This window comes from Syngnathus acus, chromosome 15 (assembly GCF_901709675.1).
Source record: "Syngnathus acus chromosome 15, fSynAcu1.2, whole genome shotgun sequence".
Taxonomy (NCBI): Eukaryota; Metazoa; Chordata; class Actinopteri; order Syngnathiformes; family Syngnathidae; genus Syngnathus; species Syngnathus acus.
This window is the reverse complement of record NC_051100.1, coordinates 7383987-7396729: the sequence shown is the minus strand read 5'-3', so window position 1 is coordinate 7396729 and position 12743 is coordinate 7383987. Positions and strand designations below refer to the sequence as shown.

General features: G+C 41.4%; 1 protein-coding gene across 24 annotated transcripts in view; it reads right to left on the bottom strand.

Moving 5' to 3' along the window:
• Positions 1–97: 97 nt before the first annotated feature.
• dst (dystonin) overlaps positions 98–12743 on the bottom strand; it is a 77921-nt gene continuing 65275 nt past the window's right edge. For 10 of the 24 annotated variants that reach the window (XM_037271483.1, XM_037271495.1, XM_037271486.1 and 7 more), the window contains 23 exons: positions 12404–12532; positions 11851–12012; positions 10898–11053; positions 10552–10758; positions 10324–10443; positions 9632–9801; positions 9222–9381; positions 8741–9064; positions 8473–8616; positions 8215–8403; positions 7857–7986; positions 7504–7667; positions 7210–7372; positions 6969–7123; positions 6543–6617; positions 6380–6397; positions 5401–5517; positions 4232–4349; positions 3446–3559; positions 2064–2254; positions 1746–1856; positions 1218–1344; positions 100–1054 (listed from right to left, as the gene is read on the bottom strand). In XM_037271483.1, the coding sequence (XP_037127378.1) occupies positions 801–1054; positions 1218–1344; positions 1746–1856; positions 2064–2254; positions 3446–3559; positions 4232–4349; positions 5401–5517; positions 6380–6397; positions 6543–6617; positions 6969–7123; positions 7210–7372; positions 7504–7667; positions 7857–7986; positions 8215–8403; positions 8473–8616; positions 8741–9064; positions 9222–9381; positions 9632–9801; positions 10324–10443; positions 10552–10758; positions 10898–11053; positions 11851–12012; positions 12404–12532 (3498 nt within the window). In that variant the 3' untranslated portion in view covers positions 100–800. Of the gene's footprint in view, positions 1055–1217; positions 1345–1745; positions 1857–2063; positions 2255–3445; positions 3560–4231; positions 4350–5400; positions 5518–6379; positions 6398–6542; positions 6618–6968; positions 7124–7209; positions 7373–7503; positions 7668–7856; positions 7987–8214; positions 8404–8472; positions 8617–8740; positions 9065–9221; positions 9382–9631; positions 9802–10323; positions 10444–10551; positions 10759–10897; positions 11054–11850; positions 12013–12403; positions 12533–12743 lie in introns of all 24 variants that reach the window. The other 14 variants (XM_037271492.1, XM_037271504.1, XM_037271506.1 and 11 more) reach the window with 10 other exon arrangements.

Below are 12743 nucleotides of genomic sequence, written 5' to 3'. Positions count from 1 at the left end.
AAAAAAAAAAAAAGTACATTTACAAGCAATCAAATGCTGGGTGAGTATATACTGACTTCAAAGTAACATGAATGAGGACTCAATGGTCAGCCACTGGTCTAAGACAGTTTCTTGTAGCTTTGTGCAAGCAGGTTTATTACAAAGTAATAGTTACAGTAACAACTGAAATGAAGCAATGTGCCTACACAGAGAATGTCAGCGTGAAGGGGCTCACATGTTGCTGCAAAGTCGTCTGCAAACAGACGACTTGTGGCTGCAGGGTTTCTGCTACTTGGAGTGTTGTTAAAGGTTTCCGCAGTGCTTACCATAGTTATATTGCATTGCCCTTGAAAGTACTGTAGATTGTTAGCACTTAAATAAATATTCGCGGCGCCACACACAGATACACGCACACACATACACACTCACACACACACACACACACACACACACACACACACACACGCACATACACACACATGTTGGTGCAATGCTACTCCAAAGTCCAGAGCACATACATGACAAAAGTACATTCAGTAACTTCTCTCAAGTGACATTTTCGGCAAACCATCAAATTTTGACAGGATCAATCAAATAATATCATTTAAAAAAAATTGACATTTTTCACCAAAAAGTAAAATACATTAAAAACAAATACACGAGGCCATTGACATTCCATTCACGCATACTACTCAATCATATCGCCTCTCCAAAGGAATATTTTACAACTCAGCATCAGTTTAAATAACACTCAGCATATTTGGAGTCTTAAATTATGTAATTCCAGTGTTTGTGGCCTTTGTTCTTGAAGCCACTGACTATCACTTGGATCCCTTGACAAGTTTGCTCGTGGGAGTGCTTCTTCTCTGAGGTGTGGGGATCTTGGAGGGCTTCCCTCCTTGTTGGCGGGAAACGGAACGCGGAGTCGTCCGCGTGCCGTCCCCAACCGTCTCCGATGCATCCGAGCACACCGACTGGATGTCCGAGATGTCGAAGTCTGAGGCGTCGCTGCCTCTGCGACTGCTGCCTCTGCTTCCTGCTTTGCTTCCAGGTCGGCTCGAGTTTTTCCTTGAGTCTACAAGGGTACATCCGGTTAATTAGCTCTTTCATCAATATGGTCAAACACACCAGCCCAATCCGTTGCCAAAGCTGCTTTTTTGTCACGGGCCCAGGTGTACTGAGGCAAAACTATTTATTTGCATTTTGAGTGTAATATTACAACTAATCAGTCTACTCACCTCCTCGAGCATGACCCCGAGCTTTGAGCACGGCAGCGTTGATTAGTGTTCCCTCCTCGCTTGACTGAAATCCTTTTCCCGACAAATAGCCCGGAAGGCGTAACTTGCTCCCTTGAACTGGCATTGTCTGCAAATTATAACAAATATTTACATCCAGTTAGTTACTACTCTTATTGTTAATATTCACTGCCGACAATTTACATCAATAGAGTTAGTTGGAACCTTCAGGGAAGAAAAATAAGTATTAGAGCAGAAACCATGTTGTTAGTGTGTTGTTTTTTTGAACGGGAATAGTTAATAGAAAGTCACTCATGCACAAGTGAACCTGCGTGGAGCTCAGTGCCGTGCTGGAAGCAACAAAATCGTTAGTAGTTAAATACCTAATTGGAATCTGTATTTTCATATATACATATTTTTGAATGTATTTTTGGATTATTTAGATTATGGAAACATATTTAGAGTAAGCAGAAGATTCCAGTTAGGTTAAATCAGGGAGCTCTGCACGGCACATACAGTATGTGGCAATACCTCTGAGGATGAACCTGGGCTCCCGAAGGAGTCGGATGATTTAATTGGAGTGGAGGGTTTGCTGTTTGTAAGCCAAGGCTTATCATAATTGCGGCTTATGTGTTGGCACGTCTGGGGAACAATGGCAAATTAACAACACAAAGAAACACGGAATGACAAATCAAATTCTACAGACATATGAGAAAAGGAGAGAAGAATGAAAAAAAACAACGGTGGAATAAACTACAGATGATCGTCATGATGCGGAACAAATAAACAAATATGGATGATGCTGATCATGGTGAGGCAACACAACTGCCGACCTCGTACCACACACACCTTAGGAGTGCTGTTCACTGGCGGGTTGGACGGGATGACACAGCTTTGGCTGGATATGGATCTGTTGGGCGACGCCGCCCTCGACGAGGGCCGTGAGCGACGGCCTCGGTAGCGGAAGCTAGCCATCACCTGCGTGGTGCCCTCGGGGACAATGAACTTCTCTCGCAGCTCCATGTTGGTCCTGCCTTTAGCTAAAAAAAGAGACAGAGGACACTTCAAATGAGCAAGTTTAGATGGCTCTGCGTTCATATGGAAATGATGATGGTGGTGATGATCTCACGTGGCAAATATTTGGTGATGACAATAAACGTGAATGGATGGAAACCAACAACAGCAAATGTCATGCGCATGTTGCACATCTCCACTGCGCTGTGGCTTTTTTTAACACAAGAAGCTTCTGCATTTGACGCAACACATTCAGATACAACCACAGGACACTAAATTAGGTCCACCAATAACATTTTTTGAAATTCCACATATCAAGATTGTGCCAATCATATTTAACTATATTTATCATTTGTGTTCAATGGTTCTTCTTTTAGTCATCAATTGATTATTTTATGTTCATTTTTAAAATATTGTCTTATTTTACAAAGCATTTTTGTTTGGGCAATTAGGCTAATTTGATCTATATGCAAGTGCATCACAAATTTGATTGTTGTGGAAAACTACATTATACACAGTAAAAAATATCTTTAACTTACTCAGACAATAAAATTATCTGAAATTAGGTACATTTTTAGTCTACTTAAATGTATCTGAAGCCAAATGGTTTTATTATGTAAAACCATTTTTTTCAGTGTACGTAGGCTACATGAAATATTCCATGATTTATAGATTACAGCCAATTAAAACCCCAATTCAACACCTAAAGAAATTCTAAAGGCAAAATTATTGATGCAGCTTTGTAGTGGTGTACCTAATATTGTGGCCAGTGAATATATGCACAAATGCGTCCAAATATTCCCTCAAAAAAAACAAATCTTGCACAAGTATTGGTAAAACAAACTTGTGAGTTGCATGCAGTGCCACCTACCTATTGAATCAGTCAGCAAACAGTGTCCTTTTTTTCAAGGCTTTTTCTCTTTTTTTTTTTTTACACTTATGAAAAAAAGTAACTGTCATTCACTCATCACACATTTCTTATTTCCCGTTTGTCTGAGTGGAGTAAAACGTGAAAGCTGCAAGAGGACTGCCCGCTTCCATGCCCATGAGGAGAAAAAGATGCCCGAGCAGATGATGTGACCACACAAAACAACAACATGCATCAACACCAAGGTGAGTGAGTGCTGAGTTTCACACCACAGTACAGTACGGTCGATCCACGCACACCCACGGGCCCAACACAAGTCACACACACTGGGATGTGCGGACAGACATACCACTGGTGGGTTCATGGAGCAGGGAGAGAAAGTTTGAGATTTGCCAACCTATAGGAGACTGAGTTATCGACGAGTTTGATTCTGAGCGCAACATTTTGCTCCCGTGGTGATGAACTAGAAGAAATGATGAAGGGTGTTGAGCAGGAGGGCAGAAAGAACAAAAGCACATAAGGCGTTTGCATACTCATTAGCATGTATACATGTTCGATACCACTTTTTTTTTTCAGACTAATACCAGTATGAGTATTCACTAATACCAAGTACTGATATCGCTACTGCTTATAAAATACAAAATTTAATTAAACACAATGACAGAAAAAATGTCAACAAAGACCTTCCTGATGCAGAAGTTTTACATATGTGTCAAACTGCTGCAGGATAGCTCCACGGACTGACTCAATATTTTTATTTTTTTGCCTTAAGTATCAGTGGTTGATATCAGCAGTCTCTACGAGAATGTCCAATGTCTTCAATAGCCACTAGTAAATTCATCCCTAGATTGGATAGGACAAGTCTACACACGCACGTTCAAATGGGATTTATGTGATGTAACGAGACTGAGTTCAATCCTGTTTGACTCAATGGAAAAATTTATAGCTTTGGGCTAACACTAAACTAAACTTAATCTAGGCCCCAGTTCCAGCAGAAGAAAAATCTCCCAAGCATCATGCTGCCACCACCACGTTTCATTGTATGGTCGTTTGATAATGTTGCTTTCTTTGAAAATTAATACCTTTTGTTACATGTACATTTAAACAGGAAAGTCGGTTGTGCTTTGAAACTCACCTCGACAGGGGTCGTTCTTCACCAGGAACTCATCCAGCGCCATCCAGCCTCCACCCACTCGCACCATTACAGTGCTGCGCAAGATACGCACCAGACGAAGCTGCTGAGAGTCTCCAAACTACAGCGAGCAGGCAGAGTGAGGGAAGGAATTTAAAAAGAAAAAGAAAACAAAGAAGGCATACGTGAACAAGCAAACTTGAACACGACAGCTTTCAACCTGAGCAACACTGGAAACTAGATTGAGCTTGAGATAGAGCTCACTTTTTTGGGTGTGAATATGAGAGCCATGCAAAACTTAATCAATAATTAATTGAATCAATAATTAATAATGAATTGTTTGAATCAGAGCTTGTTTCCTTGTGTGTTGCAAAGATTATACACAAACAAAACAGACGCACCAACATTTATTTTTCATTCTCAAAGACAGTCAAGGTCAGTCCAACTGCTTTTATTTCCCTTAGAATGTAATTGCTTAGGGCTGGTATTGTTGTTGTCACATTATATTTCCATTATCATAATGCCAATATTTGTATCATGTCACATTTTAAAATTCTGATTTGTTTACTGCTTGATTGCATTATGTTAAGGTGTGAAAGATACTGGGTTACACCACAAGAGGGCACTGTTGTGCTAAATATGTCATACATTTACTAAAGCCCTCTGATCAAAATTTTCAATAAGCCCGATATGCTCATGGTTGACCAGAGGAAGAAGCACTTGGATATTTGACCTTGAGCGTTTAGCATGTGATTAACGCAAGACGGCCACATGCTTTCTGTCCAGATCAGGATCAGATGGACGCACAAACTCCAGCGCCTCCAGCACACACTTCATTAGTACAATCCAAGATGCATTGACAATGATGCAGAACCAAGGCAGCTTGCGGCGAACGACATACATGAGAAATGGTTCAAACTATCTCTAATGTCTAAATCCATCACAGTGGGACACTCAGACATGAGCAAACACTGATGACCCTGCAGCGAGTGCCTGACAACTAGCATATCTTATCTCATTACGAACAGAATCTTGCAATCGGTATGATTCTCAGAATGATTGAACGTCACTGGTGATTTTCGTGATCAGATACATTAACGGTGATGGAGATTGAGTAATGAATCTGGAGAGAAAAAAAGGCACAAGAAACACTTGGAAGAATAACCATTTACCAGGATACAGCTTTCCAAAACTGCAACGTGCAGGTGAGGGCTTAGATTTTGATTTTCCCTGTTTGCTATTGTCTCATCGCCGACTACGGAGTCATGTAAGCAGTGAACCAGACCAAACTGTCAAAAGAATTAATTCAATTCATTGTTTGGTGAGATAGCAACAAATAACAACACTAGCCCAATACCCATCTCAAATACACCTCCCCTCAGTAACCCAACAATGTGACCCATGGTTGTCATGAATTTTACATTTGGACATGCATTTGTTTTTGTTTTTGTTTTTTTAAAGAACGGCCAAATTAAATAAAAAAAACAGCAAATTCAAAAAGCATCAGCCAGCGTTGAGGTAAGACATTCTCATGAAAGTCAAGCGCTCATAGCAAGCAAACACTTGAATTCTCCTAAGTGGCCAGCAAATGAATAATCGATAGAAATGTGGACTGAAATGGCATTTAGCACAAGAAACTGAAACTCAGAAGTGGTCAACCGGTATGCTACATTGTGTGTTTTTCTAGAAAGAAAAGTAGGCAATCATTTAGTATGATATGTTATAATGTGGGTCAGTTAACAAAATTGTCAAAGGTTGTTATTTTTGGTATGAAATTTAGAACAATTTATAAATGCACAATGTAATTATTTGTTTCACAAACAATAATTACCATTTCAGTTAACAATTCAAACACTTTAAAAAATATATTTTAGCTCCTGATACTTTTGATAGTAATTAAACATTATTGTTTAACAACATTATTGTTGCTTCTGAGAAACACCATGGTTCATCTATTAAAATTATTAAATGTTTTGGCATCTCATTTTTGTAAACTAAATACACAGGCCACAGTTCTTTTTCCTACTTCTGAGTTCCAGTTTGCAACCATCAGCCAGGGAACTGAGCAGAGTGTTAATTGGAAAGCAAACACGGGGCATGAAAAGGCCATTTCTTAAAAGCAAAGAAAATAAAAACAACATCAATATGTACCTGGTTTCCAAGGTAAAACTGGTGGTGTAAAGAACAATGAGAAAAAACACGCCTGTTAGCGTTCAACATTACAATTTGGCTTCACAATCCTACCATCTGCAAGTTCCAATATACCAACAATATAATTATCCCTATGTCTTTCATCAGTTTGTATTCTGCTCACCCGGTACTTGTTGGCACCAATTTGCTCCACTTGAAACCGTTTTGGACATTTGCATTTGGCAACTTGGCGGGTCACCTACAAAAACAAACAAACAAAAAAAAAACATGAAATCATTCAAGTGTGGTTTTATGCGGTGAGACTTTTTTTTCAATTGGAAGCAAGCAGTCCAGCAGATGGTGCTGTGGTGAATAAAAGTGACATTTCATTTTACTTGCGTATGAATCCTCTCTGCTCTGCTATCCTCATTAAATTCATCTCATAATCCGTAAAATTCTATTTTTGAAGACACACTGTGACCTAAATTGGATAGTTAGCATTACAAATATTTTTTTCTGCCAAGCAACAAATAAAATCCGCCAAATTTTATTTTTGAACAGATCACAAACTAACTGCTATCGCTGCATATTAATAATTAATTGTTGGTACCTCATCTTCAATCTTGTCAGCATCTGTCAAAGGTTTGTAGGCGTCCTTGTTGGGATGAAGAGCAGCAACAAACTCATAGTAGTCGATGTAGCCGTCACCGTCCCGATCAAATATGTCTGCCACAGCACTCATCTCCAGTCGACTTGTGGGGAATTCTGAGGGGACATCACAGAATATCTTAGCAACAGAATTCTGTTTCATGCTAATGACAAGAATGATAATAATTAACTTGATGACTTACTGGAGGACAGGATGCCCTCAATGAACTCCTGCCTCGTGACTTTTCCATCCTGATCTTTGTCAATGCGGCGGAAGAAGTCCATGACGCGAGACTTTTTGTGGTTCATCCAGCGCATGTAGCGTTTCCGCCACACGTCAAAGTCAAAGTTGGCAAACTCTTTCAACTGGATAGAAAGAGAAATTATATGTGACTAAATGACATATTTTAATCAAATTATTGTCCTTCTACTTGTGGGGGAACCACTCAAGCACTTGATCCAAGCCATTCTAAAATTAGACAGCGAACAGGCATTACCTCCTCCAATCTATCCAAAGCGTCGTTTAGTTTCCTCCTCCTGTCTAGAGCCAGCAGCCACACGTGCTGCCATTTACTGACCAGCAGGTTGACACGGGGATTTTTGGTTTCGATGGGTGCTTGTGTCGCTGACGCATACATGGTTTGAGTGGGAGAACGTTTTCCTGGAAGCACAAAACAAAAACCTTCAGAAGTGGATGGAAAGTGTTTTGGAGCTATATGATAAATCGGTGATGATGTCACTCCAGGTGCCAAAGTGAACACAATGCGGATGTTGAGTCACCCTGCAGTGACTCATCACTTGCCAGATGGCGCAAGTTGTGCTTTGGAAGGTTTAAATCTGTGATGCATACTTCCAGCTCTTCCTTTGTCCAGCACGGGGATCTGAGAGTGGATCTGAGGTTCCAGAGCCGCTTTCCTTTTGTGTGTTTTTGTGATTTTGTCAACATCTGGTTGCTTCCTGGTCATTTCCTCCATAAACGTCTGCAGGATGAAGCAATAAGAATGTATCTAGTTACGTGTCAGGTACAAGTTAGGCATTGTTCCCGGCTCGTTAAGAGGATTCACACAAAACGTGAAACAATATCCATTGAAATTTGTGGAAGGCTTTTAAAATTACTATTGCATGAATGGATCAGTCCAACAATTCCCATACAAGCCTGATTTGATCTTTACATCATTGAAAAACCTGAATGAAAACGATTTTCTCACCTGGTGTTCTGCGATGAGACTTTTGATCTCCTGGATCTCCTGCGGTAGGACTTCCTTGTCTTTGTCACTCAAGTTTGACTCAGCCCATTGGAGCCAAGTCAAAAGGTTCTCCAGCAAGTCTTGAGTGGCTAAGAACTCACTGAGAGCTGCGGCTAGTCGCTGCTGGTGCTGCCTGGCCCACGCTTGTACCTACACGAGAAACGTGACAACAGCTCTATGTGTGGAATAAACCACAAAAAACTAAGGAGCAGCATTTACCTCTTCAAACCGGGCTTTAATGATTGTGTTCCAGTGTTTGATGGTTGTGATGGAGTCGGGATGGCAGATGCTCAGAATAGCCTCACCCAGACTGATGGCTTTATTCAGAGCAACACGCTTTTCTTCCAGTTTCTTCATGAACTCCTTTAAAGAGGACAGAAACACATGAAGAAGATTGAGAACCACAAACATTTCAACAGCCAAACACAATCAAATGGGTAAGTATAAAGTGAACAATAAAAAAAAACGGAATATCAGCACAGCTTGCCTTGTGCTGATCAATAAGTGCACGGAGAGCCTCTTCATCGTCGGGCAGGCTGCCATGGAAACGCAAACTCTGCTCGGCCTCGGCCAGCCACTCTAGCAGGATGTGAACCGTGGAGTGAAACTCCTCAGCCTGGCACAGGGCCTGCTCCAGACGCGTCTGCTTGGACACCGAAAGGTTGCACACCGTCTCCCAGCGAGTGCTTAAGTCCTGCATTTGAACTTTGACCCATGAGGAGTCGTCGTGACTGCTGTCAATCAGCTCCCTGGCCGAGCGTTTGAGGGCCTGGACGCTGACTGTCTTCTTTCCCAGTTCCTTCTGGAAAACCTGCAGCGCATTAAAAGTGAAGGACATGAACAAACGTTGACATGATCTCGAACATGCAGAAAACGAGCAATTTGTCATTAGTCTTTTGTTTTCTATTGTGATACAATAAAATAACTATGGAACGTGATTTTGTTTTTGAGACGGCAGAAGTTTGGACCTTGTGGTTGTCTATCAGGTTCAAAATCAGGTCGATGTCTCCGTGAACTGGCTGGTCTTCAGCCATCTGAGGCTCCACTTTGTACAGCCAGTCGATGAGAGCCTGCAGAGCGTCTTTGAACTGGCCGGAGAACAACAATGCCTCCTCCAGCTTGTTTTGCCTGCGCAAACATGCACAAATCATCAACAAATTACCAAGCTATGCAGGAAATCTGCCCCTAAACTGAAAAGCAGGATAATTAGAAATGCATTGATATAATCAACAACATCTGTTTTTTTTTTTACATATTAAAACACAAAAGCGGAAGAAAAAAATAAAATTCAACAAAGCAAAGGAGATAAAATTTTTTAGCTGATTTTGAGATGTCCAAAATCTGTTCTAAATAAAACCTGACCTGTGCGTAACTTTACCTCTCTATGGACTTTCCACAAACAGTGTCCCATTTGTCCCTCAGTTCACTCAGCATGTCATCCAGTTTCTGATTATCATCCTGAAGCGAAGTCTTGTCCTTGAGGGCTCGTCCAGTTCTCGAGGTGGTATCATACACCGAATGCTTACTGCCCAAAGCCTTCTGGAACTCCTGTTTGAAAGAAAACCATACATATGACACCGGTCTGGGGTCGCAACAGGGTAACTCACTCGATTTGTTTGGCAGTTTTTACGTGAGCCTTCCTAATCCTACCTCTGACTGCATCTCAGTATCTTAAAATTTGCATGTGTGCATTCTGATTAGAAACATAGCCTCCTGTACGGCAAACCAAAAATGGGTCAAAACTCAAGAGCCACACAGCTCCAAAGAGATTAAAAGTATCCCAAAGCACAGCCACCCCAAATACATTTGCTCTATCCCAGTATTATGACAGGATTAACGCAGTCTGCCCGTGCACCATTGCAGAGAGGGGGATTATGTGGCCTGTGATAGAATCAGAAGCGTGACTAATGTATGCACTATAGTGTAATTCATCGCAAAAGGCTTTACTGAGAACATTCCCACCCCTCATTCTTTCTGAGTTCAGATGGTTAAATATACATTTTTGTTGTTGTCCGCATGACATCATTTAACGAGGTGCCTATATGTTTGCCAAGTTCAAATTGTGCTCACCTTGTGTTGCGAAAGCTGCTTCTTGATTTTGTCTGGCTCATTGGCAATTTCCACTTCAGAGTCTAGCGTCTTCTCACAGTCATCCAACCATTCGATTAGTTTACTCCAGTTTTCATGGAACTGAGGACAAGTGAGATGAATGTTAGTCACTTTTTAGTATCACCAAAATAAGGTGAATAGGAAATATGGTAAGATTGGGGAATATGTGTGATTTCAGCCGGCAAGTACCTGTTTCGCTCTCTTCCTGGCATCGTCCAAAACACGACCGCGTTCCACAGATCGCTGCACCAGCTTTTCCCAGCGACCTTGCACACTCAGGAGCAGGTTCTTGATCAGAACCACATCCTGCTTCTGGCTGAAGTACTTTAACTGCGTGCCTGTCTTGTCCAGCTCGATGATGTCATCTCTGTGAGAGTTGACCTCTGTCACAAACACCTGCACAGGAGAGAGGAGCGTCATTTTTAAGCCTTTTAGTTGAATGACAAACAATCTGGGAGAGAAACGAGTTTATTTGACATTTAGGTCCAAATAATAACAAAAATGCATTGGAGGTTGTGTAAGTGTTCTCTCTTACCTTATGCTCATCAATCTGAAACAGACTGGTTTCCAGAATCAGAGAGGCGGGCGACACCATGTTCAGCGTCTGCTCTGCTTGGGTCAGCCAGTTGATGAAGTCTTGCAGAGAGTTGTGGAAATCTGTGGCCAGCGTCAAGGCCTCCTCCAGTTTGACCTATGGACATAAAACACAATCATGCTCCATCCTTTCAGACTTTATTAAACACAGATGCAGTATCAAAGAATTTTCAATCATGAATCACAAAGCAAACTGTTGCTGGAAGATAAAGAGGCTCATCGCAAACATGAGCCCTAACCGAATGAGGAAGTTCATATCGCCGTAAAAGCCGATAATGAAGCAGATTCGGACTAATGGATTTTTAATCGAATGAGGGAGAAACATCCGTTGGGCCGCATGTCACACGGTCATTCTAATGATGTCAGCGAGCTGATGTTTCATGCTGTGTCTCTCCCATATGTCAGTGGGAGCGCTAAAAGTGAACTCAAGAGTTGTCAGTTCTTTATTCTATTTTTGGAACACTTTGTTTGGCTGCAGAAGGCTCTGTGATTCTGGGAATGGGACCAAAGTAAAGAGAGACTGTTCGGTGAGAGGCCAGGCCATATTTGTAGTGAGAGACTCACTTGGGCTTTTTCAAAGGATGGTATTTATTTATTGTCGCTAAACAAGTAGGAACATGTTGAGCGCTTTTATGACGGGATTCATTTATATTGCTCACAGTAAAATATTTTCTTTGATTATGGTGTATGCTTCATAATTCATTTTCTATAACACTGTTCTCATTCCTGTTGCAGAGGAGCCGAACCTTGCTGACTCTTCATGCATTATAATTTGTCGTTTTTTTATGTTGCTGTACACTCAGCATTATTATAGTATGCTTGCTATATGGTACATATTTGTTGTTGCAATTTGAAAACGATAATCCAATTCCTCATCATCACAGCGATGCTTACCTTCCTTTCAGCAACTTTGGCCTGCACGGCTTCCCATTTGTCTTTCAGGTTGTTGAGGTCCTGCTCCGTGTTGCCCTCGGGCATCATAGCGAGCAGCTGTTGACCTTTGGTCATCAGCTCCTTGTATAGCTCCTCCTTTATCTCCAAGGCAGAACACAACTCCTGCGTAGGTGACATAATGCAACAGTCATTTGGAGGAGAACATTCAAGGTCAGCAATGAAATGCAAAACCTGCCAAAAGCCACCATGTTCCCACAAACATTTAAACAGTATCATGTTGGTACTTTAGCAAGTAATCTAGAAATAATGTTGCTAAGAGGCAATGAGCTGTAGAAGTACCATAAATGGAGAAAAAAGGAGAAAACACAACATTCCTGGAGACATGGAAGTCAGATAATACTGAAAAGGTTAAAAACATCATGATGTCTTTTGGTCATCTTCTGCAGTGGGAAACCATCAGTGTCTCACACTTCAGATCAACACAGAGGAGAGCATCCGTCTCCTCGAGGACCAGGCCATCTGCATACTCACTCTGGCATTGTTAAACACGTACCAGATGGACGTTAAGCTGCTCGCGGGCTGTGTCTGGTAAGCCTCCCACAGCCTTTGAAGCCAACAGCTGACGTTCTGTGTCTTTCAGCCATTGCAGCATATCTTCCACCTCACCATGGAAACCCTGGGCCTACAACACAATACAACCTGAGTCAGACAAAAGATGTCACACATACTCATTGTGCGGAAAGCTGCGATGGGAGAGGTTCGCATTTCTTTGACTCATTCATTTTGCGACCAAAACTGTGCTTGATAGACATTCTGTTGCACATATGTTAACATAAAAAAACATCTGATTAATCCTCACATCTGATTGTAATGCCAAAGCTATTTATACGACT